The sequence below is a fragment of the Mus pahari genome, chromosome X (genome assembly GCF_900095145.1).
Source record: "Mus pahari chromosome X, PAHARI_EIJ_v1.1, whole genome shotgun sequence".
NCBI classification, from domain to species: domain Eukaryota; kingdom Metazoa; phylum Chordata; class Mammalia; order Rodentia; family Muridae; genus Mus; species Mus pahari.
The window spans coordinates 135,970,637-135,997,373 of record NC_034613.1 but is presented as its reverse complement, the minus strand read 5'-3'; the positions used below and the strand labels follow the sequence as shown (position 1 = coordinate 135,997,373).

At 43.1% G+C, this 26,737-nt stretch overlaps 1 protein-coding gene across 1 annotated transcript in view; it reads left to right on the top strand.

Annotated features, from left to right (window-relative positions):
- Window positions 1–20,700: 20,700 nt before the first annotated feature.
- Sms (spermine synthase) overlaps window positions 20,701–26,737 on the top strand; it is a 48,310-nt gene continuing 42,273 nt past the window's right edge. The window contains exon 1 of the mRNA XM_021187641.1: window positions 20,701–21,081. Within this exon, the coding sequence (XP_021043300.1) occupies window positions 21,033–21,081 (49 nt within the window). The 5' untranslated portion in view covers window positions 20,701–21,032. The remainder of the gene's footprint in view (window positions 21,082–26,737) is intronic.

Below are 26,737 nucleotides of genomic sequence, written 5' to 3'. Positions count from 1 at the left end.
AAAAAAAAAAAAAAAAAAAGAATCTAGTAGTTGCTCAGTCCCACAAGGCTAGTTGTTTCAGCTGTTCTTCTGAAGAAGTCAATTCCAAAGGATGCGCTGGCAAGTAAATGCAAGCGGCGAAGAAGAGAGAATATCCCTTCTTCCAATGCCCTTAGGTAGATCTCCAGCAGAAGGTGTGGCCCAGACTGAAGGTGTGTATCACCATGCCTGGATCTTGGATTTGTTTTGTCCCAGGCTGACCTTGAACTCAAAGACCTCCTTGCCTCAATCTCCTGGGACTGAAGGCATGTACTACCTTGCCCGGGCCTAAGCTTTTCATAACCACTGTGTCTCAAGATCTCCATGCCAAGATCCAGATCAGAAACTTGTATCCCCCAGCCTCAAGATCTGGTGAGCCCTCCAATTCTGGATTGTAGTTCATTCCAGATATAGTCAAGTTGACAATTAGGAATAGCCATTACATGGGCATAAAAATTATACACCATTTATAGGGTGGGCATGTGATACATGCCTTTAATTCCAGTACTTGGAAGGCAGAAGCAGCAGATCTCTGTGAGTTTGAGGCCATCCAGGGTGAGATAGTGAGACTCTGTCTAAAGAAACAACAAAAAGAAACAAACAAAAACAATCCCAGAGACTGCAGAGATGCATCAGTCAGGTAAGAGCACTTGCTATTTTTGCAGAGGACCAGAGTTCTTATCCCAGTGCTAATGCACATGTCTCACAACAGCCTATCAACATCCTATAACTCCAGATCCAAGGGTCTGATACGCCCTTGGCCTCTAGGATCACTGCACTCACATGTATACACACACACACACACACACACACACACACACACACACACCTTAAAAATTATTAGAAGAAAGAACAAAAAAATTATTAGAAATCTTAAGTATATGACATTATTACATATACTCCTTTGTTTAATCTAATAACATGATCTTGAGGAGGGCATGGAGACATTGCTCATTTGCCTATCATATAGGAGAGCCTGGATTTGATCCCCACCACTACAAAAATATCTAGTAGGAGTCTAATTTTGAAATGATAGTAAGCATAAATAGTATTTCAATATATTTATAACAATTGTTACACGATTTGAAATACTTTCGTTGAATTAACAACTTTATTTGTAAATTTAGCCACTATACATATCCTATACATTTCAGTGGGATAGTTTAAGAACCACCTGTAGGGCCATCACTATAACGGGATTTTTTCCAATACAGGAAGTAACCAGATATAACCTAACCTGACACCATCTTAATTGGCCGAGAGCACATAAAATTGGACCATACCCCTCCCTCATGCAAGTTTACTCTGGAAAAGAAAAAACTTTGTATTTTTCCTACCTTGAGAAAAAAAAAACTCAACTGAGTTATGACACAATCACAATGAAAATCTGCACCTACTGGTCTAGAAAATTAATAATAGATAATAGTGTGAATAAAATGACCTTGTTCTAGCAACCTTATGAATAAGATCCCCTGTTAATACATCCTTTATCAGCAAGAAGGCTACTTCACGTGGTAGAATCAGGAGTCATAGAAGGTATAAAACTTAAAGCATGCTCCTATAATAAAAAGTTCAATATAGTTTGGATAAAATCAACTAAATTCCAAACTAAACACACATTACTGGCTACTCTTGACCCACTTAGAAGTATAAACAGTTTAATTTGTTAATTTTTTAAAAGATGTATTTATTTATTATATGTAAGTACACTGTAGCTGTCTTCAGACACTCCAGAAGAGGGAGTCAGATCTTATTACAGATGGTTATGAGCCACCATGTGGTTGCTGGGATTTGAACTCCGGACAATCCCTGTAAACATTTATTTATCAATTCTAATAGGTACCTAACAAGTCATTATCCTACAAAAACATGCATTACAAGAATCAAGAATGACCTTCATCCATCAGCATATCAGCACTCCTTAGGCACTGTGCCATCAATGAGTTTCATGTATGTTTGAGTACACTGTCACTGTCTTCAGACACACCAGAAGAGGGCATCCCATTACAGATGATTGTGAGCCACCACCATGTGGTTGAAGGGATTGAACTCAGGACCTCTGGAAGAGAGAACTCAGTGCTCTTTACTGCTGAGCCATCTATCTCTCCAGCCCATCACTGAGTTTCATGAACAGTCACTTTTTGCCTTCAACCAGATGTGCACTCCAGTCGACTCTTCAACTCTCTCCAGTTTAAGCTGCCATCATTATGGCATATGCCATGACAGGACCTGACCCTAAGCATAAGTGTTCAGTTGATCCCAGTCAACCCACAGAGCAGCAAGAGATAATAACAAGTCAAAAACAATTCATTGACACAACACCAGACCTAGGGAGAGGTTGTAAGAATAGAGAATACAATATCACAGCTATCTTCACTTCCCTGTTCATAATTTTAACTGCTCTCTCGAAACTTAGGTGCTCTGATCAGCAATATATTTATTTACTTATTTGCTCAAAACCAAGAGTGCATTAAAGTAGTTTAGAATTTTAAATTGCCTTTGCAAAAATAAAAAAGTAAGTTTCCTGACTAGAGATCAATACTTATTTAGTGTTCCTTTTCTCCTTGGATAAAGATCATTGAAACTTTAATTTTTTCAACACCTATTTTTAATGTTTGTTCTTAAATACTTTAACCTCCCTTCTAGCCCACCACCCACCAGAGGTAGTAGAAAAGAAAGGATGCAGGGAGGGGGGTGCAGGGAGGGGAGTGGACCTGTTTAGAAAGTTCTTTGGAACAACTCGCATCTGGGTTGTCTGGAAATCGGCAGTTCAGTTCACAGGAGTCAGCAGTGGCAGCTCGATCTACTCATAAACACTTTATAGTTCAGTAGAGTTGGAATAACAAACACGAAGCAGCCTTGGTGGCACTGCCTAGCAGAGACAGCCAGGCCTAAGCCGCAGCACCAGTCAGCAGCAGGAGGGACCAGGGCCAAACAGGGACTTCAAGGAAAGTTCTCCTCTGTGCCTCTCTCAACTGAGTGAAGGTCAGCGAAGGTGCAAGACCCATGAGCATTGCACAGCTAGCTCTATAAACAAGCCTACCTCCACCTCCATCACTGTCCCAGGAGTTCTATTTATAACTCTCTCCAAATATCACGTGTTCGTCACGGGTCTTGCCTTTCATCTGTGTCCACTTCAGGAAAACCCTCTTTCAACTGTTTGCGCCAGCAAAACACCATCCAACACAACTGACTTTCCAAAGCTTCCTTAAAGTTTCCACTTTACATTGTGTCCAAAATCTTTGATGCCATCCTTCCAAGGTAACTGGGCTATTTATTTGGAAATATGTCAGCTCACTTGCTTCTTTCTGTGATCTGTTTTAAGGACTCCCCAGTTACTATTTTAAGCTAGCATTTGGTGGTACACACAGCACTGGACAACCTAGATGCCATCGCACCACACACAGGAACATGTGAGGTCAGTTATTCATCATGATTATTAGAGCAAGGTAAGACCTTGCACAGCAGACATGGTCATTAAAATTCATTCATAAGCCGGGCAGTGGTGGCTCATACCTTTAATCCCAGCACTCTGGAGGCAGAGGCAGGCGGATTTCTGAGTTCGAGGCCAGCCTGGTCTACAAAGTGAGTTCCAGGACAGCCAGGGCTACACAGAGAAACCCTGTCTCGAAAAATAAAAAAAAAAATTCATAAGCAATCTTATTTTGCGGTACGATCTCACTCTATTATACAGGCCTGTCTGAAATTTCTTAGCTCCAGTGAGCCCCCTGCCTGGGGGTCCTGAGTAACTGGGATTTATAGGTATATGTCACAGTGCCTAGCTCATCTTTTTATTTTTTATTATTTTTATTATTTTTATTTATTATTTTTATTTTTATTTTTATTTTTTATTATTTTTATTATTTATTATTTTATTATTTTTATTATTTCATTATTTTTGGACTTATGCAGTTTCATTTTACGTGCAGATGTTTTGCCTGCATGAATATATATGCACTGCTTACATACCCAGTGTCCCTGGAGACCAGAAGGGGACACCAGATCTCCTGGAACTAGATTACTGTGAGTCACCATGTGGACGCTGAGAATCAAACCCAGGTCCTCTGCAAGAGCAGCAAGTGCTCTTTACCTCTGAGCCTTCTCTCTAGATCCCTATTTCTTTTCTTTTCTTTTCTTTTTTTTTTTTTTTTACTCTTTTTTACCCTTATATCAGTACAAACCCATCAGGACCATCACAGCTGAGGAACTCTATTTCAAGTTTATCTCTTCTCTGTGAAAATGCCTAGCTGGATTTGATAGAAATGGAGAGAAAAGTATCTATTTACTGATCATTCAGTGAGTGGACTTAACGGCTGGCAGAGAAGGTGGGAATCCAACTGTGATGACATTATTTGATTCTATGGAGTCTATGCTTAAAACGGAATGAAACAAATTGTATACAGGTTTGCCAACTTGAGATTCCGATCTCAAATTGCAAGATTTGGAGAAAGAAAAAAAGGAGTGTGGTCTTACTTTCAGTTTTTCATGCTGCATTGGAATGGAACAGCTGCTGAGAATGTTTGTTTGATAAGGGCATTGCTTCTAATTTTGTCAGTAATGTCATTCTTTTTTTTTTTTAAGCTTTATTTATTATTGTATCCAAGTACACTGTTGCTGTCTTTAGACACACCAGAAGAGGGCATCAGATCCCATTACAGATGGTTGTGAGCCACCATGTGGTTGCTGGGATTTGAACTCAGGACCTTTAGAAGAGCAGTCAGTGCTCTTAACTACTGAGCCATCTCTCCAGCCCCAGTAATGTTATTCTTTAGACATCCTACCGTGTAATATTTCTACAAAAAAAGATGTGTAATTGAACCTTAAAATCATTTCCTACAGAATATAAGACTAGAGAGTATCCTAGATAAACAATTTTAACATTTTAAAAATTGCCCATACAGGGACTGGAGAAATGGATCGGTATTTAAGAGCATTGACTGCTCTTCTAGAGGACTGTGGTTCAATCGCCAGCACCCACAAGGTGGCTCACAACTGTCTGTAACTCCAGTATCAGGGGGACCTGATGATTCTTCTGTCATGTGGGCACAGATGCTACATGGCACAAATACACACAGATACAACACTTGTACAGCCAAAATAATAAATGTATGATATATATTTTTAAAATTCGAATACTTTTCTTCAGCTATAGATGATTTGTATGATGTATGAGACCACTGAGTTGTTAATCTGGATATGTTTTGGCTCAAAAGAACTTCCCTATTCACAAAGAATGCCTACTCATAGCCTTAAAATCCCATAGCACAGATATTTTAACGTCTTTTATGTCTGCCAAAGGAGACCTTCCATTGGATATAATGGAGAATGGGTGGAGTTGCAGATTAAGTTTTATCGTGGGTGGTATTTTTCTGGTGACTTCATATCACTGCAAAATACATACTGAAAATATTTGGCTTCAGTTCCCTGAAGTACACTCTATGAAAAGCATCATGGACATCATTGTTAAAATTGTTCAGCATATGTGCAAATGATGTAACTCTTCATCAGTTTATGGAACTGTTGAAAGGAACAGACAATGAATTTAATCCTGTGTTCATTGCCAATGCTTGTTTGTTGAGCCATAAAGAGTTTTACAAGGTTTTACTGGGCTATTAACTCCAATTCAAGATTTCCTTGAGACAAAAAGAATGTACACTATATAAATATCCAATAATCAAAGCAAATATAGCAACAGGATATGTGAGCAAGATAATTTGAAGCTCTAACGAAACAAAAAGCTTATTCCTGACCTAACTAGACAGGTCTAAGGATTTATGTGAATTTAAATAGTTTTGATAATACAAATCAATACTGATAGGCTTGGGCATTTTTCTAGCAATAATAAAATATTCTGAAAGTTTAAATTGTCTGCTAGAAGTAGGAAGAGAAAGTTGATAAATTTAGAATTGCTCTCCAATCATGACATATACCTTTGAATACAATGTGACTAATAGTGAACTAACATAGATTAGTGAGTTGCTGAAGTTTTGAACAGATATGGATATAGACAGGTTCATGCTCAGAAACCACACCGCAAAGTGAAACCTCAGAATGAGCCTCACAGGCAAACTTATTTCTCACCTCCTCCCTCCTGCTTGTCCTATCCTGGAGCAAGCCATAGAAGCTGTATTTTCTTTAGCCCAAGATATGTCACAGAAGCTAGAATGTCTTCCTCAAAGCCAGTCATAAAACAATTTTTTTTCTTACCTGCCCATACTTTTCATTTGAAGTGCTGGTCATAAAGAAATTCTCTGACTTCTCTGACTTTCTTCTTTCTTTCTTTTTTCTTTTTTTTTCTTTTGGATAGTCAATCATGATACCCAAATCTAAATGAGCTCTTGTCATATACCAAGGAGAAATATATGCTTTAACTAATAGGCCAGGGAGAGTCTGAAGAAGCAGGCTTTGGTGGGTTTCTTCTGCCTCAGTCTATTTTCAGTTACATCTTTTATGTCAAAGCATATTTCTGCTATCCATAAACATAAGTCAAGGTTGAAGTGAAAACTTAAGGGTTCTTTGGAAAGTCAGTTATGTTGGATGGTGTTTTGCTGGGGCCAACATGTGAAGGAATGTTTAGCTGAAGCAGATACAGGAGCAAGGATGTTCTGCTAAAGCAAGCTCATGAAAGGACACGTGAGTTGCTGAAGTTTTGAACAGATATGGATTTAGACAGGTTCATGCTCAGAAACCACACCGCAAAGTGAAACCTCAGAACGAGCCTCACAGGCAAATTTATTTCTCACCTCCTCCCTCCTGCTTGTCCTATCCTTTATTTTTCCCTGGAGCAAGCCAGAGAAGCTGTATTTTCTTTAGCTCAAGATATGTCACAGAAGCTAGAAGGTGTACTGGCTAATTTTGTGTCAACTTGACACAGGCTGGAGTTATCACAGAGAAAAGAGCTTTAGTTGGGGAAATGCCTCCATGAGATCCAGCTGTAAGGCATTTTCTCAATTAGTGATCAAGTGGGAGAGGCCCCTTGTGGGTGGGACCATCTCTGGGCTGGTAGTCTTGGTTCTATAAGAGAGCAGGCTGAGCAAGCCAGTGGAAGCAAGCCAGTAAAGAACATTCCTCCATGGCTTCTGCATCAGCTCCTGCTTTCTGACCTGCTTGAGTTCCAGTCCTGCATCCTTTGGTGATCAAAAGCAGTATGGAAATGTAAGCCAAATAAACCCTTTCCTCCCCAACTTGCTTCTTGGTCATGATGTTTGTGCAGGAATAGAAACCCTGACTAAGACAGAAGGATTCTTTGCTAACAACACACATGTATTGGTCTGCCTTACATTGCATAGTTGAGCTGCATTTGTTGGGACTCCATAGAGAGAAACATATCAAAAGATTTCTGGTGGTGTGCTGCAGTTTCTTGCTGCTTCCTTGGACTCGAGCTGGTTGGCAGCGTGATTCAGCTGAGGCAGACATACGTGCTGAGGCAAGACATGTGCTCAGGCAAGACTTGTGGGGGATTTGTGATGTTTGGAGGGAGTATAAATAGGACTCAGCAGTGACAGGGGCTGAGCTAGGCTTATAGAGCTAGCTGAGAGAGGCACAGCTGAGAAGATCTGGTGTTCCTGTTGGCTCTGATCTCTCCTGCTCTCTCATGCTGAGGCAGAAGCCTGGCTGTTTCTATTGGGTCGTGCCACCTGTGCTGCTATCCCGATGCTACTAAACTGGACTGCTTGTGTATCTATGACATGTTTCCCAGTGGACTGAGCTGCTGCTGCTGCTGACCTGTGACATGAACTGCTGATTTCCTCACAATGCAGGCAGGATTGGCTCCAAAGAACAATTTCTGAACAGGTCCACTTCCCCCACCCCTGTATCCTTTCTTCTACTACTTCTCATGGATCGTGGGCTAGAAGGGAGGTTAAAACATTCAAGAACCATCATTAAAAATAGGCTTTGAAATAAATCAGACTGGGTGAGCTGGTCCTACCCCTCACCTACTGCAGCACTCAGGAGAGCAGGCCCTGGATCTCACCTGGGTAGCAGGGTAGAGCTGGTCCTTGCAGGGGGCGGAGTTGTTGGTGAGCTGGCCCCAAGGGCATGAAAGCAGGAAAGCTGACCAGCTCAGATACCTCTCAGGCCCAGATGCAGGTCTTTCAATTGGTCCACCCCAACATCTACCCCATCAGTGGACTGCAGCGGTGCATGGAGGGGTCAGACTTACAGATCCAAAACTACAGGATCTCCATGACACAGGACAACAATTGGATATCCCAGAGGAGTCCCAGTGAGGTTTCAGTATTGATAAAGTAGTTTCTTAGTTTTCCTTTTACTTCTTTTGAACTCTTGATCTTAGTCGAGAAACCAAGAAGCAATTTTGCTTCTTTTCTTAAAGATTTTGTTTATTCTTCTCTCACACTTTACATCCCAACAGAAGTTTCCTTTCCCTCCCACCTCCCCTTTCACCCAGATGCACTCCTCTTCCATTTCCCTTCAAATAAAGAGCAGGATGGAGCCAGAGGCAGGACAGCCTAGAGACCCCGGAAAGAACCAAATATGGCTGTCAAACAAACAGTCAATGTAATGATCCCGATGATGCTATAGTCATAGATCAGTGCCTAGCCCAATTGTCATCAGAGAGGTGTCATCCAGCAGCTGATGGGAGGAGATGCATAGACCCACAACCAAACATTAGGCAGGGCTTGGGGAATTCTGCAAAAGAAGAGGAAGAAGGATGATAGCAGTCAGAGAGGTCAAGGATACCACAAGAACATGACCCACAAAATCAACTAAGCAGGGCTTACAGAAACTGAAGTGAAAAAATCACAGACCCTGCATGGGTCTGAGCTAGGTCCTCTGTGCATACATTATGATTGTGTAGTTGGCTTTCTTGTGGAACATCTGGTGATGTGGAAACCTAGTGCAATGGAAACTCCCTGAGATCTATAAGGATGAACCTAGTGAAGACTCCTAGTAAAGGTGGATAAGGAGTGTAAACTGCCCATCTTTGATTACTCGCCAACCCAGCTACAAAACCTTCAACCTACAATTTGTTCTGCCTACAAAATGTGCTGAGGTAATGGTGGCAGAGAAATTGTGGGAGTCCTAGACAATGACTCGTCCAAGGACTTGTGGGAGTATCCAAGCAATGACTGGTCCAAATTGAGGACCACAACATGAGAGGGATCCTACACCTGACACTCCCTGGGTGGCCAAGACTTTTAAAAAATATTATGTGTATGAGTGTTTTGCCTGCATGTATGTATGTATGTATGTGTAACATGTGTGTGCAGAGTCTGCAGAGGTCAGAAGAGGGCATCAGTTACCCTGTGACTTAGAGTTTCTATAGCTGTGATGAAACACCATGGCCAAAAGCAATTTGGAAAGAAAAGGCTTTTTTTTGCTTATATTTCTGACATCATCAAAGGCAGTCAGGATAGGAACTCAAGCAGGGCAGTTAGGCAGGGGGCAGGAGGCAGGAGGCAGGAGCTGATGCAGAGGCCAAGGAGAAGTGCTGCTTACTGGTGTGTTTCTCATGGCTTGCTCAGTTTGCTCTCTTATAGAACCCAGGACTACCATCCCAGGGATTGCACCACCCACAATGTCCTGGCCCCCCACATCAGTCACTAATTAAGAAAATGCCCTATAGGCTTGCCTATAGCCCCATCATATGAAAACATTTTCTCAGTAGTTTCCCTCCTCCTAGATGGCTTCAGCATGTGTCAAGCCAACAGAAAACTAATCAGCATACCCTGGCTCTGGAGTTACAGATGGGTGTGAACCATCATATGAGTGCTGGGAATGGAATTCCAGTCCTTTACAAAGGGAACAAGTGCTCCTAAGTGCTGAGCCATCTCTCCAGCCCCTTTACTTATTTTTAATGTGTCCACTAGGAAAACTTAAATTGCATGTATGGCTCTATCGGACCACACTGCTTTGCCTCAGACAATGCAATTTTACTTACATTAACATTCCAAGGAGACAGGGAGAGAATATGGAATTACCTTTTTACTACTTACTAAGCAATCTTATTTCTAAATGTTGGGTGGTTTTTCTTTACATTATTAGCTCATAAAAGACCACACTGTGTCTGAGACTTGTAGTAACTAAGCAGCTTCAGAACCCTCTGTCTTCAGAAGGATAATATTAATTGAGTGAGGAAAGGCAGTTGAAAGCCAGACCACAAAAAGTCATTAAGCCATATATAGCATTCAGTCTTTGTTCTGAAGGCAGTTGGCAGCCTTTGGGTTTTAGCAAGGGGGTTGTTGCATCATTAGATTTGTATTCTGGAACTATTGAAACAGGTAGGTGGGCCTTGAATTACTGGGAGGCGATTATTACTGTGCAGGCTAGAAATCATAAAGAAAATCCTGGATTCAGATTAATGAAAAGAAGTGATGGGGGGGGGATAAAGTGGGTTTAAAGGAAGATTTAATGACTGATAGAATGTGGGAAGTGAGAGGAAGGAGCTGAAAAGGAGTCCAAAGTATCTGGTTGTGGTTAGCAATAGAGGCAGTGGGCAGATTCTGTTTTCATTCCCTACTTACAAACATGGAAATGTTCCAACTTTGAGATGACTGGAGCTGGGCATGTAGCTCATTGGTAGAGCCCTTGCCTAGCATGTGCAAGCTCCCAGCAACACACACACACACACACACACACACACACACACACACACACGATGAATAGGGGACTGAAGGGCCAAAGAGGGGCATGGCCCTCATATTCTGAGAGGCCCTTTCTGAGCTACCTTCTTCTCTTACTCCCCGTGTCTCTGTTCTATGAATGTATTGAGAATGACTAGAGTGAAGAAGACCAAGGAGCAGAGCTGGGCTAACATGCACAATTCTTAAAGATGCCCGGATTCTAGAATGGAGACAAGTATTGAGGCCGTGCTTGTGTAAGTGACGTGAGCAAGCTGAAGGCATGAACTACCAGAGGAAGGAAGTGCTGAGTTCTTCAATAAAATCAATGAACAATGCACTGAGAGAATCCAGAGTTTCCTGGGTTTGTTTGTTTGGTTTTTTTTTTTTTTTAAAGTGTTTCACTCTAACAAGTAGAATATTCTCCCTAAGTCTAGTTCCCTTAGAGATTTCAGAATGTCTTAGGAACTGCTTTGTTGTATACACTTTAGGAGCATTACTTTTTTGTGATATTACTTAAAAAAAAAAAACTAACAAAATAAGCAAGGTCTCACTGTGTAGCTCTGACTGTCCTAGAACTAGAGCAGCTGGCCTTATACTTACAGAGATCAGCCTACCTCTGCCTCCTTAGTGCTGGAATTAAAAGCATATGTCACCATACCCAGCTATGCTATCTTACATTATGTACAGAGTTTATTTTTTTATTTGACTTTATTAGTTGTATCAGTCTGTGTCTCTGTGTGTATGTCACATGTCTTCAGGTACCCATGGAGGGCAAAAACCTTTGGATCTCCTGGACTGGGGTTGTGAACCACCACTGCTTGGAACTCGGCTTGTAGCCAAGGTTGACTTTGAACTCCGGATTCTGTCTCCACCTCCCAAGTGCTGGGATTACAAGGTGTGCCACCACTCCTGGCTATATAGCCTTTGATTTTTACCCACATAATTTTAAATACATGCACAAAAGAGATTTTAATGTCTTATATACCCTCTACCTAGTTTCAACAAGTATGGACATTTTGCTTTACTCAGCTTATTAATATTTCTTCTCTAGATCAGTGGTCCTCAACCTTCCTAATACTGTGACCCTTTAATACAGTTCCTCATGTTATGGTGACTCCAACCGCAAAACTATTTCATTGCTACTTCACAACTGTAATTTTGCTATGAATAGTGATGTAAATATCTGTGTTTTTCCATGGTCTTAGTGCAACTCCTGTGAAAGGGTCCTTTGACCTCCCAGGTTGAGCAGCACTGCTCCACGTTGTTATTTGTACATGCTCATGTGGTTTCCATCCTCTATGAGAGTGAATTAGTGATGTTATGTCCCTTTACCAAAGTGGTTTGGTACATTTTCTTCTTTAATCAAAGTACAGCGATTAAAGCCCGGGAACCTCGCAGTGACACAAGCTGTTGTCTAATCCACATTCCTTGCCCCAGTTTGCTCAGATGTCCTGATAAGAACTTCTATGGTTATTTTGCTTTCCAGATCTAAGATGCAATTCTGAATCACGTGCTGCAATTCATCTGTGATCTCTTTTTAAGTTTGTTGGCCTGTCTTTGTGCTTCTTGACCTTGACATTTTTTTTGCAAGAGTATAGGCCATTCAATTTAAAGTTGAGTTGTACATTTAAAAATTATTTTACATTTACTTCTTTATTGCATGCAAGTACCATAGTGTGTGCTCGGAGATGGAATGGAAGGACAGCTTACAGTTCTCTCTCTCTCTCTCTCTCTCTCTCTCTCTCTCTCTCTCTCTCTCTCTCTCTCTCTGTGTGTCTCTCTCTACCTTACAAGGCTTCTGATCTGATGGATCATCTCCATAGCCCAGGTTGTACATTTTTGCCAAAAAGAGCATAGAAAGGAGGCTCGGTCCTTCTTAATACATCACAGCAGAAAGTGTACAATGTCTGTTGGTTAGACTGGTGCTTTACTATAGCAGAGGGTTTTTCTGCATTTTATTTATTTTTTATTTTATTTTTATTTTTTTTATTTTCCCCATTCAGCAGGTATTTTGCATTGCAGGGACATTTTTTTTCCTAGCGTAATCATGACAACCTGAAGTTTCTAAATTATTATTGTAATTATTCAAGGTTTTTTTTTTTTGAGACTGGGTCTCTCTCTGTGCTGCCCAGATTGGCCTCAATCCCAGACTCAGGGAATTTAACTGCCTTGGCCTCCCAAGTAGCTGGTACCAAAAGGCATGTGCCATCACATTTATATTCATTTTAATTTTTTACAAATAACTAAAGTGCATCAATCTAGATTTTGAAAAATATGTATTGTATGTTGTATGTGTAAGTTCCTGCATGCATGTATGTGTACCATGTATGTATTTGTTACTCAAAAGGGACAGAAGAAGTTCCTAGAACTGGAACTACATGTCACTGTAAGCTGCCATCTGGGTGCTGGGAACTGAACCAAGGTTCTCTACAAAAGCAGCGAATACACTTAACCACTGAGCCATTTCTCCAACCCCATTTAGATATTTTTTAAGGAAGCAAATTAAATTAATTAATTCATTAATTAATTAGAAACAAGATCTGACTGGCCTGGGATTTTCTATGTAGAGCAGGCTGCACTGGAATTTCTCCTGCCTCAGCCTACCAAGTACTGGGATTAAAGGATTGTGCCTAACTGAGAAGCAAGTTAAAAATAATACATAGTTTTTTACTTGTAGAGGGCTAATGTCAACTGCTATCCTTTGAAATAAATGCTATTTTCAGATGAAAGTGAGAAAAGTATATATTTGTTTAAAAGTTTGAAAACTTGAGGTTTTTTTTGTTTGTTTTTTTTTTTGTTTTTTTGTTTTTTGGTTTTTCAAGACAGGGTTTCTCTGTATAGCCCTGGCTGTCCTGGAACTCACTCTGTAGACCAGGCTGGCCTCGAACTCAGAAATCCGCCTGCCTCTGTCTCCCGAGTGCTGGAAAACTTGAGATTTTTTTTAAACATATTAATGTTAACATATCTGTAAAGAATGGCACTTGTATGATTAACACATTAAGATCTCAGGCAATACACCATATATTTAGAAGAAATTTGGGACTCAGAGGAGAGTAGATTGTCCTTTCTGGAGTGAATCCTAGCAGTTCTGGCTGCATCGGGGGTTTTAGACAGACCCTCAAGGGACTGACAGAGGCGGCTCATGCAACTGGTTGTGCCAAAAGGAAGAAGTTGAAAATGGAGCCAAGGAAGATTTTAAAATGAGGTTTGTGTCAACATGCATAAATTTACTTGCTCTGAAGGAGCTGCAATGAGATCCAAGAACAGGAAGAGGAATATTTATTGTAATATTAAATGAAGCATTCAGGGCTTGGGTTTTTTTTTTCCTGCCTTCATTTCTAAGTCTGAGAAGCAGCAGCGGGGCAGACTAGAAATGCTACTAACTTTGTAGAGAACTAAGCTCAGGTTGATTCATTCCACTGCTGCTGCTGTTCTTGGTGAGCATCCCATGGTACTGGCATCTCCAATACACTGGGGTTTTCTGCTGCAACTAGGCTTCTCCAAAAGCCATTCATAGGCTTTCTTCATGGTGCCAAGCCTCAAGTCCTTTGCATGACCCCTTCAGTCCTGGGCTGTCAACTGCAATTGAGGCTATACCTTCACCAGTGGCCTTCCATAGCCTCTCACAGTGCCAAGTCTCAGCTGCAGTTCATGGCACCTTCATGCCTTCACAACCAGTACCACCTGGGTGATTCTTACACATTACATTCACAGCTGAAGCACAAAGTACAACCTTGGCTATTTCTAGAACACAGCTTCTTTGTGCTCTCAGAAAACACTTCCCAGAAGATTTCACCTCATTGACGCTGGCCTCTTCTTAATCACTGCTAATTTCTTAGCTCCAGCTAACCAGCCTCAATTGTTGCAGTAGTCCCTTCTATTCTGAACTCTAAAGCCAGAGCCATGTGGTCAAAGCTGCTGAGTTCTGCTGCTTGCTGGGCCTGGAACATTCCCCGCCCCCTTGTTCTATTGCATTATCACCAGCTTTCTGTTTTCCAACTCCTTCACTACCCAAACTTGGTTCTCTTAGAACTTGCTCCGTAGATTGACCTTAAACTCAGAGATTAGAAGTGTGTACCACCGTGCCTGGATTTAAGCTTTTCTTCACCTAGAAATTGCTCTGTCCCAGGCTGGCCTTGAACTCAGAGATCTGATTGTCTTTGCCTCCTAGAATTAAAGGCTTATTTTACCATGCCTGGACCTAAACTTAGCATATCATTAGTGAAGAATAGCATGAGGAGCAAAGCAAACCAGTGCTCAGTGCTGCTTTCCCACTGTCTGTGGGGTCAGATTTATCCTCCTTCATCTCTGGTCTTTTCACATGTTTGCTGTGTCAAAACATCCTTTCAACTGTGTCTGCTTCAGGAAAACATTCTTTCCTGTGTCTGCTCCAGCAAAACATCCTTTCACCTGTATGCCCCAGCAAACCATCATTTGACATAAATAACTTTCCAAAGAAAGTAGATGTTTCCATTTCACAGAACATCTCCCACACTTTTTTTTTTTTTTACAATCAAATAGTAAATGTCTCATTGCATGAATATACCACGTGTTTATCCATCTATGGGTGGACATTTGAATTGTTTCCACGTTGGGGGAATTGTGAATAATCCTTCCATAAACATTCATTCTCATGAACACCTGGTTTCAACTGTTTAGTGTATTTATACCCCGAGTGGAGTATTTGAATCATATGATGATAATTATTTCATCATCCTATCCCTCCTTTTTAAAGTGCTGAGGATGGAGCCCAGGATCTCAAGCATGCTAAGCAAGCAATCTACCATTGAACAACAGTACTAAGCCAACTTTAAAAAAAAAGAGGATGGATACATCTTGTTATATCTTTACCAGTAAAGCAGAAGAGTTTCAGTTTCCCTGAACTCCCACACTCCTTACTTTGCATCTTTTCACATGTGTTTATTCTGGCTATCTGTGTGGATGTGAACTGGAGTGACACCTATTGTGACATAACCTGCTTTAGGATTTGGCAGTGGAACTTTTGGCTTTACATGGAACTCTTTGGGGGTTTTGTCTATTTACTTTTAAATAATTCGAATGCAGTGTGTAGGCCTCAGACCAATTCCATAGAGTGCTAGGCCCAGGCAACAGTCATGTTTCAAGTCCCAAGGTGGTCCCTGTGTGCAGCTGAAATTGTGAATCATCACGTCACTGATCCAAAGCCCTCTTTCAGTTACACGGTTTTTAATCAGTATTTTAAATACTGTTGTGTTTAAATAGCTGGACGAGTCCCGAATTCATCTGGGAAAAATGAGGGAGTGATCCAGATTTTCAACAGCCATTCTAAGCCTAACAGTGAATGCCAGATTGGAAGAAAGGAAGTGATTTCACCTCAGCTGCACACTGGAGGCAGGGATGTGTGTGTGTGTGTGTGTGTGTGTGTGTGTGTGTATGCACAATGTCTCCAAGGGTCCTTTGCAAAATGGTAACAAAGCAGACAGAAATCCCAATAGTAAAATGGAAAGTTACTGCCCTTGGTATTTGGGGCAGCTTCTAAGGGCTTCCCCTTGCTCCCACCCCTTACCTACCAGCGTTCATGAAGAAGGTTTAGGACAAGAACAGGATGGGTGAGTTTCCAGTGGCTCTTACTATGGATGTTTTCAGCTAATCACCTTAGTTCCTCTCTACTGTGACTGTCACCACTATCAATATCACCACCATTACCACCACATTCTGCTTTTTAAAGGGGGGTACTTTTCTGTTTTTGACTTCCTTTTTCCTAGTAGTTTCTGTTGCTAAGTGTACAGACTGCAGTTCTTCCTCTGACTTTACAAAAACTCTGTTACTGATATCCAACACAGCCCATTTGGAAAGTGACTTTTGGGTAGAACTAAGGTCTAATATTAAATGGCATTTTGCTAAACTGGCCTCCCGCGGTTTTATTTTTTTACTTTTAAGCTATGATGTCATCCTATTACCTACCTTCTTACCACTCTCCAGCAACACACTCTCAGGAATACCTCTGCAGTTCGACAAGCTGTTTTCATCTTGTTTCTGGGAGAACATACACCTTGGGGACACTGGGACTTCTAAGCTAGAGAGTGAGAGAGATGTTGACTTAGGGGATTTGCATCAGGTGGCTTGGGAAACATTTCAGACAATCAGGGTTGGATGCTACCAGGGCTATGTCTATGACTGAGTATCTTAGCAAATGTCTCTAGAAGTGGGGCAAACGAGAGCCAGGATAAACATGGGGTTGGTAGAGAAGCAACAGGCATCACTATTAGCAAGATTGGGGAATGCCTGGTCCTATTTGTGGTTTGGACAATGTCCACATTTTGCCCATGTGGAAACATGATTATGGAGTAGCTTTGTGCCTTGTCCTGGCTAGTTGCTCACTGGATTTCAGTGTCTAGGGAATTGTTTCTTATACAACACCTTTGTTCATGAGCGTATGACGAGTTCCTGGAAGGTAAGGCCTATTTTCCTTTTACATTCCTCCATTTTGGTTGAGGGCAGCAGAGGGTAGCCTGGTGTACATGAATAATCCATACTACCCACATTTTTGCCATTGGAAACATTTGTTAACTGGGAAGTTGTTTCGAAATATAGGCTCTGGTACTTGACATTAACTCAAAAAAGGGCGAAAAGTTTCTTTTGGCTCATGTTTTCCATCATGGGTAGCTGGCTCCATTGGTTTTTTGGACCATGGGGTGGATGAGCATGATGGCATAAGGGTTTTAGGATCCACCATGAAACAGAGAACAACACAAGATTCTGACACACCCACAGTGACCCACTTCCTTCAGCTAGGCAGGCCTTCTAAAGTGTCTATTACCTTTGGTGACAAAGAGTGTCACCAACTGCCGGGCGTGGTGGCACACGCCTTTAATCCCAGCACTCCGGAGGCAGAGGCAGGCAGATTTCTGAGTTCGAGGCCAGCCTGGTCTACAAAGTGAGTTCCAGGACAGCCAGGAGAAACCCTGTCTCAAAAAAACCAAAAAAAAAAAAAAAAGTGTCACCAACTGAGGACCAGGCCTTTAATTTATGTGTGTGTGTGACGGGGCATGCCATATTTATCTTAGTTACTTTTCTATTGCTGTGCTAAGATACCAGGACTAAGGCAACACATAGTAGAAAGTTTATTCTGGGGTTACAGTCTCAGAGGGTGGGTCTATGACCACCGTGGCAGGGAGAATGGCACTAGGTAGACAGGCATGGAACTGGAGAAGTAGCTGAGAGCTCACATCTTGATACACGAGCATGAGGCTGAGAGATCAATGTGGGCACGGCTTAGCCATTTGAAACCTTAAAATCTACTCCCTGTAAGACATCTCTAACAAGACCACAGCTCCTAATACTTCTGAAACAGTTCCACCAACTGGGGACCAAATATTCAAACATATGAGCCTTTGGGGGGCTATTCTCATTCTAACCACCTCAAAGGTCAAAACGTAACTTAGGGATTTTTTTTTTTTTGCATCTTTTATTGCAAGATGAGAGGTAGAGATTATTGCTGTTGTAATAACTAAACAATTACACTTAATGGATCAACTATAATACAATTGCTAGGCACAACCTAAATGATTAATTTTGAAACAATCCTTGCAGATTGGGGTCTAGATTGCAAAAACTCAGGCAGTGACAATATTTTCCAGAATCCAAATAGGTAGTCATAGCCCAGTTGGAGATGTTTATAGAGGCCTTTGCTTTCTTTCACTGAAGAGACATCATGACCACAGCAAGTCTTATAAAGGAAAACCCTTACTTGGGGCTGCCTTACAGTTTAGAGGTTTAGTCTCTAATCATCATGGCAGGAAACATGCTGGAGGAACCAAGAGTTCTACATCTTGATCCGCAGGCACCAGAAGGAGATTGTGTGCCACACTGGGCATAGCTTGAGCATAGGAGACCTCAAAGCTTGTCCCCCACATTGACACACTTCCTCCAACAAGGCCACACCTCATAATAGTGCTGCTCCCTATGGCCATGTCTGCCTGCCTCTACCTCTCAAGTACTGGGATTAAAGATGTGTGCCACTAACGTCAGGCTCCCATTCTTTTCTTTTCTTTTCTTTTCTTTTCTTTTCTTTTCTTTTCTTTTCTTTTCTTTTTCTTCCCCTTTTAAAGATTTGTTTAATTATTATATCTAAGTATACTGTAGCTGTCTTCAGATGCACCAGAAGAGGGCGTCAGATCTCATTATGGATGGTTGTGAGCCACCATGTGGTTGCTGGGATTTGAACTCAGGACCTTTGGAAGAGCAGTCGGTGCACTTAACCCCTGAGCCATCTCTCCAGCCCCAGGCTCCCATTTCTTTTCTTTCTTTCTTTTTTTTTTTACTTAGAATATTGTGTTTTAATGCAAAAAATGAAGTTCCTACCAAGTGGTGGTGGCACACGCCTCTAATCCCAGCACATAGGAGGCAGAAGCAGGCAGATCTCTCAGTTCGAAGCCAGCCTGGTCTACAGAGTTCCAAGACAGCCAGGGCTGCACAGAGAAACCCTGTTTCAAAACAGGCTTTGGCAGTGGATGTAGCTCAGTTGTTAGAGAGCTTCTCTCACAAGCATGAAGATGTCATCATGTTCAGTCCTCGACATCACATAAAACTGCATGTGCTGGCATTGGCGTGTAACCCCAGTGCTCAGGAAGTCGAGGCAGGAAGATCAGGAGTTCAGGGTTACCTTCAGCTCAGGCTCCCATTTCTTATCTTATGCAGATTAGTGAGAAAACCCTTGCAGTAAACTGCTAACATCATCCTGACAATACTGATCCTATAAGGAGAATCCTCTTCTCTTCATGGTTCTCTTTTGACATCACTTCATTAAAGTACCTCAAGGTTCTTCACCTGTCCTTATTTTGCCCTTTGCAAGGTGAAGTACAAATTCTAGGGCGGATATGCTTCAGCTGGGAGCCCATGGTGGTCTGCAATGCTCTCTACAATCTACTGAGCAAGACCAGCCACATACTTATCAGCCAAACCTCAACACCTGCTCCAAAATTCTCAAGAAATTCAAGAGGGGGACAGCAGATAGTGAGGCTAAGGGAAGGCACGTGGCTTACCCCAATGCTGACAGGGAATGAAGCACATGTCCTGCATGGGAAACCTCACTACCCTTAAACACACAGGACAGCTATGTTCCAGTGACTTGATTCCAGAAGGGAGAAAGAGGAGCTTCTCCCTTTCTGATACATTGGGTCTGATGGAACGGAGCACAAATTAGCTTACAAAACTGAGGACCTGGGCTCCAGGGAAGGAAATAAAGACAGATAGCTATGGATAGGAATAAAGTAGGAGTACACTGAAAAGCAATGCAGTTGTTGAAGGACGGTTTATGAAGTCAGTGTTAGGTTCATGCAGGACAGGGAAGGACTTGGCAAAACCAACCAACCAACCAACCAACCAACCAACTAACAAAAATCAAGCAAACCAACAACCCCAACCCAACCCAAATCAAACGACCATTAGAAATGGCCTAAGAGAAAGCTAAACTTAATGTTTTTGTGTTGTTGAGGAGACACAGAGTTCACTAATCTCAAGGTTAACAACCATTACAGAAATTCCTGATTTTCAGGAGAGGCACAGCAACCCATACAATGATGGAGTCAATTTGCCCTGGGATTTTGCTCCTGCAATAAAGGATCGCCTTATTCCACAGGCACTTCAGTTTTCTTTTGTCCCATCTTGTTGAATGCTACTAACGGCCAAAAATGAGGCCAAGGCTGTAGGCCCACTGACAAAAAATAGAGGTACCAGGGAGGGGGAAGTCCCGTGGAAGAGGCTCTCAAACGTGCAACTTCTCAGTTCGGCTTTAGTCCTTGATTCTTTTCCAAATTTGCATGAAAATGTATGCTACTTGAATGTCCAGGAGCCTTCTATTCTGTTCTCAAATACTACCCCTTACCAATAGAAACGTTGTTAATAGTCCCAGTGGGGTTCACTTGCATTTAAAGAAAAAGTCAGGCTTGTACTTTAAGACTACAGGGGTGGTGGCATTTTATTTTCTTCAAATGGTCAGGAAGTAACTGGGGCTTTTGCTTGGGGAGGAGGGATAGGCATATGGGGAAGTGTATAGGGAGGCCCCCCGGAAGTCGCGCTGAGCCGTTTAAAGCTGAGGTGACCTCCTAACGGATGCCGAATGGCGGGAGAGCATGGCCAGAGCTTTAGAGCAGGGCGCGGCCATCGGTGACGCATGCCAGGGAGCCGGCGCCCGCGATTCCACCATTAGCGAGGCCTCACACCCAGCGCTTCAAGTTCGGGGCTGGAGGCGTCCCTGCTTCCTCCTCTAAGAGGCGGGTCGGCCCCGCCCCCGCGCCCCGGGTCGCTTGCCCGCGGCCCCGCCCACCTCCTACTCCTGGCCTCCCCCGGCGCAGCGCACTCCCCGCCGGCCCGCAGCCTGACACGCCGCGCGGTCCCTCAGTCTCCTGCGGTCGCCTCCCCAGGCATGGCACAGGGCCTCGCCACACTATGGCAGCAGCAAGACACAGCACGCTCGACTTCACGCTCGGCGCCAAAGGTGAGGGCGCCGCTCGCCACCTGCACGGGCGCCGCGGCGGCAAGGGCAGTGGCAGCGGCAGCCAGCGGCAGTGGCGGCGGGGCGACCGTTCCCTCCGCGCCTGCGGGGCTCGAGGCCACAGGGCCAGGCTTCTCCGGGGCGCGCGCGGCAGGCTGAACAATGCGGACGGCCGCGCGGCGCCTGCGTCTGCCGGGCTGCTGCGCGGAGCACGCTGCGGGCCCTCGTGCACCGGCCGAGGCCGTGCCGCGCCGCGCCCCCGCAGTACCCCCGCCGCGTTTGGTTCTCCGCTGAGCCGGAGCCTGGCGCACTGCGGGGCCTGGGAGAACCGCGTCCGTGTGTGCCAGCCGCACCGCCCGCCCTTCCGGGCCTGGAGCGTCGGTCCACGCGGGCTCGTCGCCCTCCACGCCCCGTTGTGGGGGGGAATCCCTTTCAGCCCGTGGGGCGCGGTGGATCCCCGGTGGGGGCGGGTACCGGAGCGCCTTAGCTCGTTCGAGGCACCGCGGGCGAGGCAGGCCTGAGCGAGGGGTGTGCGCGGCGCGGGACCGCTGCAAGCCACCTTTTCCTGTTCTGGCAGGCTACTGAATTTCCCTCTTGGGTGTGTGTGTCGGGGGGGTTCCCCTTAAGGGCAGCGAGGGTTGAAGGAGGACCAGGGCCACTCAGCGCTTGCAAGGTTTTTTAGTCCATCTAAGATAAGATGAAGGATCCTCTGAAAAGAGACCCGGCGGGCAGAGAAAGGAAACGATTATTATTATTATTGGGGGTGGGGGAGGGATGAGATTTGGGCGCGGGAACTAGAGCCACCACCATCACCCCTAATCCGGGAGGCTCAGATATTCGAGCCTTGTCTCAGCAGAAATGGTTGGGAGAATCTTTTTCGCGTGATGGAAATTTGAAGGGTAGGGATGGATGCACTGCTGGCTTCTTTTCTTTGAGAGAATCAAGCATGGGCGCAGTGGGCGGGAATGATTGGGCCTTTAAACGTGTGACTGCGGCAGACTTTCACTTACCAGATCATCCCGCACGTAGTGTGGTACCCCCGTCTTTCCTTTTCTCTGGTTTCTCCATTAATGGAACACGTGGATTTCACTCTGCTTTTTCTGTCGGATTTTTTTTTTTAACACCGACTTAATTGCTTTTGAACTTCTGAGCTCACACTTTGTACTTTTTCTTCCAATCCTAAAAGATCTCGGAGCTCACAAGATCAATAAATGTAAAGACAAAAAATAAAATCGGGGGGATTTGGAGCAAAACCTGGATTTCAGTCTGCCTCTTCTAATTGATTCTCTTCTGTGGGTGGCCTTTTGGGTTTATCTCGTAACGTTTTGGAACCTCATCTTTTCTTTCCGGGGAGGGAAAAAAAAGAAAGCAAGAAGCAAGGGACAGTGCACACTCAGGGCATTTACTGTGTACGGGTGAACTAGAGGGTTGTTAGGTAAGCCAGTGTGCTTGGGTGGTCGGAATAGAGTAAAAAAAAAAAATGTAGCACTGTTCACATCCCACTTTTCTTAGGTGAGGATGGAAGCAAGGGAGACAGTTGGGAGAGAATAAGGTGGTACTTGGGTGGTGGAGCTGGAGGAGTGTGTTAAGATCACAAAAGTTCTACTGTTATCTTGGCAGCTTACAGGGCTGATTGGTTAATGGGAGTTCTAGCACCGTGAGTTTAGTGGTGAGGAATGTGAAGAAACTGTTGTGTAGAGCAAGGCCTCCCAGCTGGGAAGGTGTGAATTTTATCTCCAGCTTCCCATTTCCAGGAGGCTGGAGGGACGGTGAGCTCAGCATGGGGTCAGAAATTCTAGCCCTTCCACAGAAGAAAGAGTAAACCTTCTTCAGCTTAGTTTAAACACTGAGAATAAAGGGTGAGTGCACACTTAAAGCTCGAAGGAAGGCTCTTGAGAGGGCAAGTGGGTCTTTTTTTTTTTTTTTTTTTGAGTCTGAGGCCAGCCTGGTGTGCAAATCGAGTTCCAGGGCAGCCAGGGCTGCATAGAGAAACCCTGTTTCAACCCGCCCCTCCTCCAAAAGAGACAAGCATTAGCTGTTAATGTTTTAACTCACACTTTGCTCCTAATTAAAAGTAAGAAAATTAAAGTCAGTCATATTGTCAGACCTTTAATCTCAGCACCCAGAGGCAGAGACAGCTGAATTGGATTTTATATCTAAGTGTAGTAGAACCTGGTTGGATCCTTAATACAACAAAGAAACAAGGAAGCTTTGAGTTGGACCCAAGGTGGCACATTCATGTAATCCCAATACCCTGGAGGCAGAGGATGGAGAGTTCAAAGCCAACCTGGACTTATAGACCAAGATCCTATCTCAAGGATTGCACCTAATGATACAAAGGAAAACTCTGCCTTAGCCGGGCAGTGGTAGTGCACGCTTGTAATCCCAGCACTTGGGAGGCAGAGAGGCAGGTGGATTTCTGAGTTCGAGGCCAGCCTGGTCTACAGAGTGAGTTCTAGGACAGCCAGGGCTATACAGAGAAACCCTGTCTCGACACCCCCCCCCAAAGAAAACTTTGATACAGTGGACAACCTTTTAGAAAAAAAAGCCACTGTGTTCAGGTGTTGTGTATAAATCTATGTAAGATCTGGAGTTCTTAAAGTGTTCTGTCATTAAATGAAGACTAAGGCATGTCCTTATTATCCACATCCACATTTTAGAAATGGGGTGATTTGACTACATCACAAGGATTTTTAAATTCCCTTCCTTTCCAATAAAGGGGTGCTTGGTGAAAAAAAATCCATGTGTGAGGTCTCTAAAAACATTTAATTGTTGATAGTGAGTCAAAAGGCATTCCTCTTGGCATGGAAGTATTGGATGTGACTCAAGGGTGAGTCAAATGGCTGCGAAGCTTGGATGCATGTTCTCCCCCTCCCGTTTGTCAGTAATCCTTCCTAATGGGGCAGTTCCATGATGTGATTTTAGTGGAATTAAACTGGAACTCCTTAGCGATGTTATTGCTTCAGTTCCATCTAACCTAGGTTACCAAGGCAAACTACCTGCAACCTAACCACTTAGAGAGTATTTATCCTTCTGACTGATGAAGAAACTCAGAAAATTGTTTTTGGTAAAACAAATCTCATCTTTTTTTTTTTTAAAGATTTATTTATTTTATATATGTGAGCATGTTGTTTCTGTCTTCAGACACACCAGAAGAGGGCATCAGATCCCATAACAGATGGTTGTGAGCCACCATATGGTTGCTGGGAATTGAATTCAGGACCTCTGGAAGAGCAGTCAATGCTCTTAACCGCTGAGCCATCTCTCCAGCCCACAAATCTCATCTTTGGTCATTCTGTAAGTGAAGTGTTGAACTCTGAGGAGTGTTGATCTCAGGAAACATGAGATTCTTTTTTTTTTTCCCCAGCTCCAACCCAACAAGAATAAATTAGTCCCGAGTATCTTGGGGACTGGTGGAGGCCATACTCTTGTTCTGGTCCCAGCCCCCTAATCAAGGCTCTGGGTATGTAGAGTGTAGGATGTTATATTTTCTCCTGGCTTGTTGGAGTAGTGTCTTGCTGGCCAGTCAGCTCTAAAAACTTCTGATTACTTATGATTCTTTTTGTTACTTAAGTTTTTTTTTTTTTTTTTTTACCAAGCACCCCTTTATTGGAAGGGAAGGGAATTTAAAAATCCTTGATGTAGTCAAATCACCCCATTTCTAAAATGTGGCTATGCCTTCGTCTTGGATTGAGTATATCTGGGAGGTGGAGTGATCTGTGTCTTGGACATAGGTGGATAAATGCTAATAATTGTGTGATAAAAGCTTATACATGAGCCAGGCACAGCTTTCCTTTATAGAGTTATGAGGCTGGGTTGTGATTTTGGGAATAAACTTGATGCCATCCATATTGCCTTTGGGACCATTGATTAAGGTTTTTTGTAGGGAAGTAGAATGATGTGCATCATTCAGACTACACTTTACTTTTGAAACAGAAGTCTTGGTTAATATGAATAGACTACTTAGCTGAAAAGATTTGGTGTAGGTTTTGCATGACTTCTTAGTGTGGTGCTAGGGATAGAACCTAGGGCCTTATGCAACCTAGACAGGGCTTTATGCATGTGAAGCAACCCTGTGTCACTGAGCCACATCCCCAGCCCATAACAAACATTTTAAGTCAATGAATTCATGCATTTGAATGGGAAAACATACAGATCTATAATTTTTCACTAACTGAAAATTAGCACTTTCTCCCATTTATGTCAGCTACTCACTCCTACCTGTTATAACCAATGAAATCATTTTTTAAAAGATTTATTTATTTATTATATGTAAGTACACTGTAGCTGTCTTCAGACACTCTAGAAGAGGGCGTCAGATCTTGTTACAGATGGTTATGAGCCACCATGTGGTTGCTGGGATTTGAACTCTGGACCTTCGGAAGAGCAGTAGGGTGCTCTTACCCACTGAGCCATCTCACCAGTCCCAATGAAATCATTTTTAGGTCAGAGATCTGTATCTGCCTCCTGAGTGCTGGGATTAAAGGTGTGGTCACCAACCAGGCCTAACACTAGGAACAGAATTGGTAAACAGAATTTCAGACTACTGCAGAACAAAATCCCTATTTTCAGCTGGAAGTGAGAATACTTATTTGATTGCAAGGCCTTTGCTGCTGTCGTAATTGCCAAACCCCTTAATTTTTTAAGGTAGTGATTGCCAACTGGGGTATTTTTCTGTGCCCCTCAGTGTGAGGGAAATTTGGTGGTTTCTGGAGAAATGGGGTTGGAGACTTCAGTTTACCTAGCATACAGGAAGTCTTGTTGATTACTCCCACTGTGCCTGTAATCCCAGCACTGACTAGGTGGAGCAAGATTAGACTTTAAAAGCCATCTTCTACTAAATAGTGAGTTCAGCCTGGGATTCATGAGATCCTGTCTCAAAGTAAAACAAGACTGTAGATATGCTATAGCTACTCTAATAAACATGTTAAAGATACCTAAAAAGGCCTACTAGAGAAACCAAAAATTTCAGTAGTGCCCACACCGGTAATTGTCCTAAATTCTGGCTAAAGGCATTTCAATTATTAGTGTGATAAGCTATCTGCAAAGGAAACGTCTATTTTGCATGCAAATTGTTACGGAATGCTCCACCTTCCCCCAAGGTGTGGTTGTTTAGTGCTTGGGGATTACTTCCTGTTGAGCCTATGTAAATCTGTGGCTCTCCTAATTTGCCCTGGTGAACTACTTTCTGGTAGAGCCATGCCTCCTTTGTGTGACTCCAGTAGCTAAAATAAATTGTAAAGCTTTAGCCACTCTTGATTATATTTAGCCATTTCCCATTAACCAGCATCTTATTGTCCCCTCATCCTTTACATTTCTCCTCCACAAAAGATTTGTGCCTTTTTGGCTTTAACCTTAGAGCCTTGGGGGACTGCTGACGGCAAGAAAGCTTTGGTTGTACCCTACGCTGAACTTTCTTAAATGGTGTTTCTTAAATTTGCATCATAAACATCTTCCTTTGGGTTAATTCTAATGCTGATAAAAGCTAGATTCCAGCACGCTGAGACAGAATCTCGGGGGTTCAAGGCCAGCCTGGTCTACAGAGCAAGGTTTAGAATAGCCAGAAATGTTACTCAGAGAAAAACAAAAACAAAACAAAACAAAACAAAACAAGAGAGAGAGAGAGAGAGAGAGAGAGAGAGAGAGAGAGAGAGAGAGA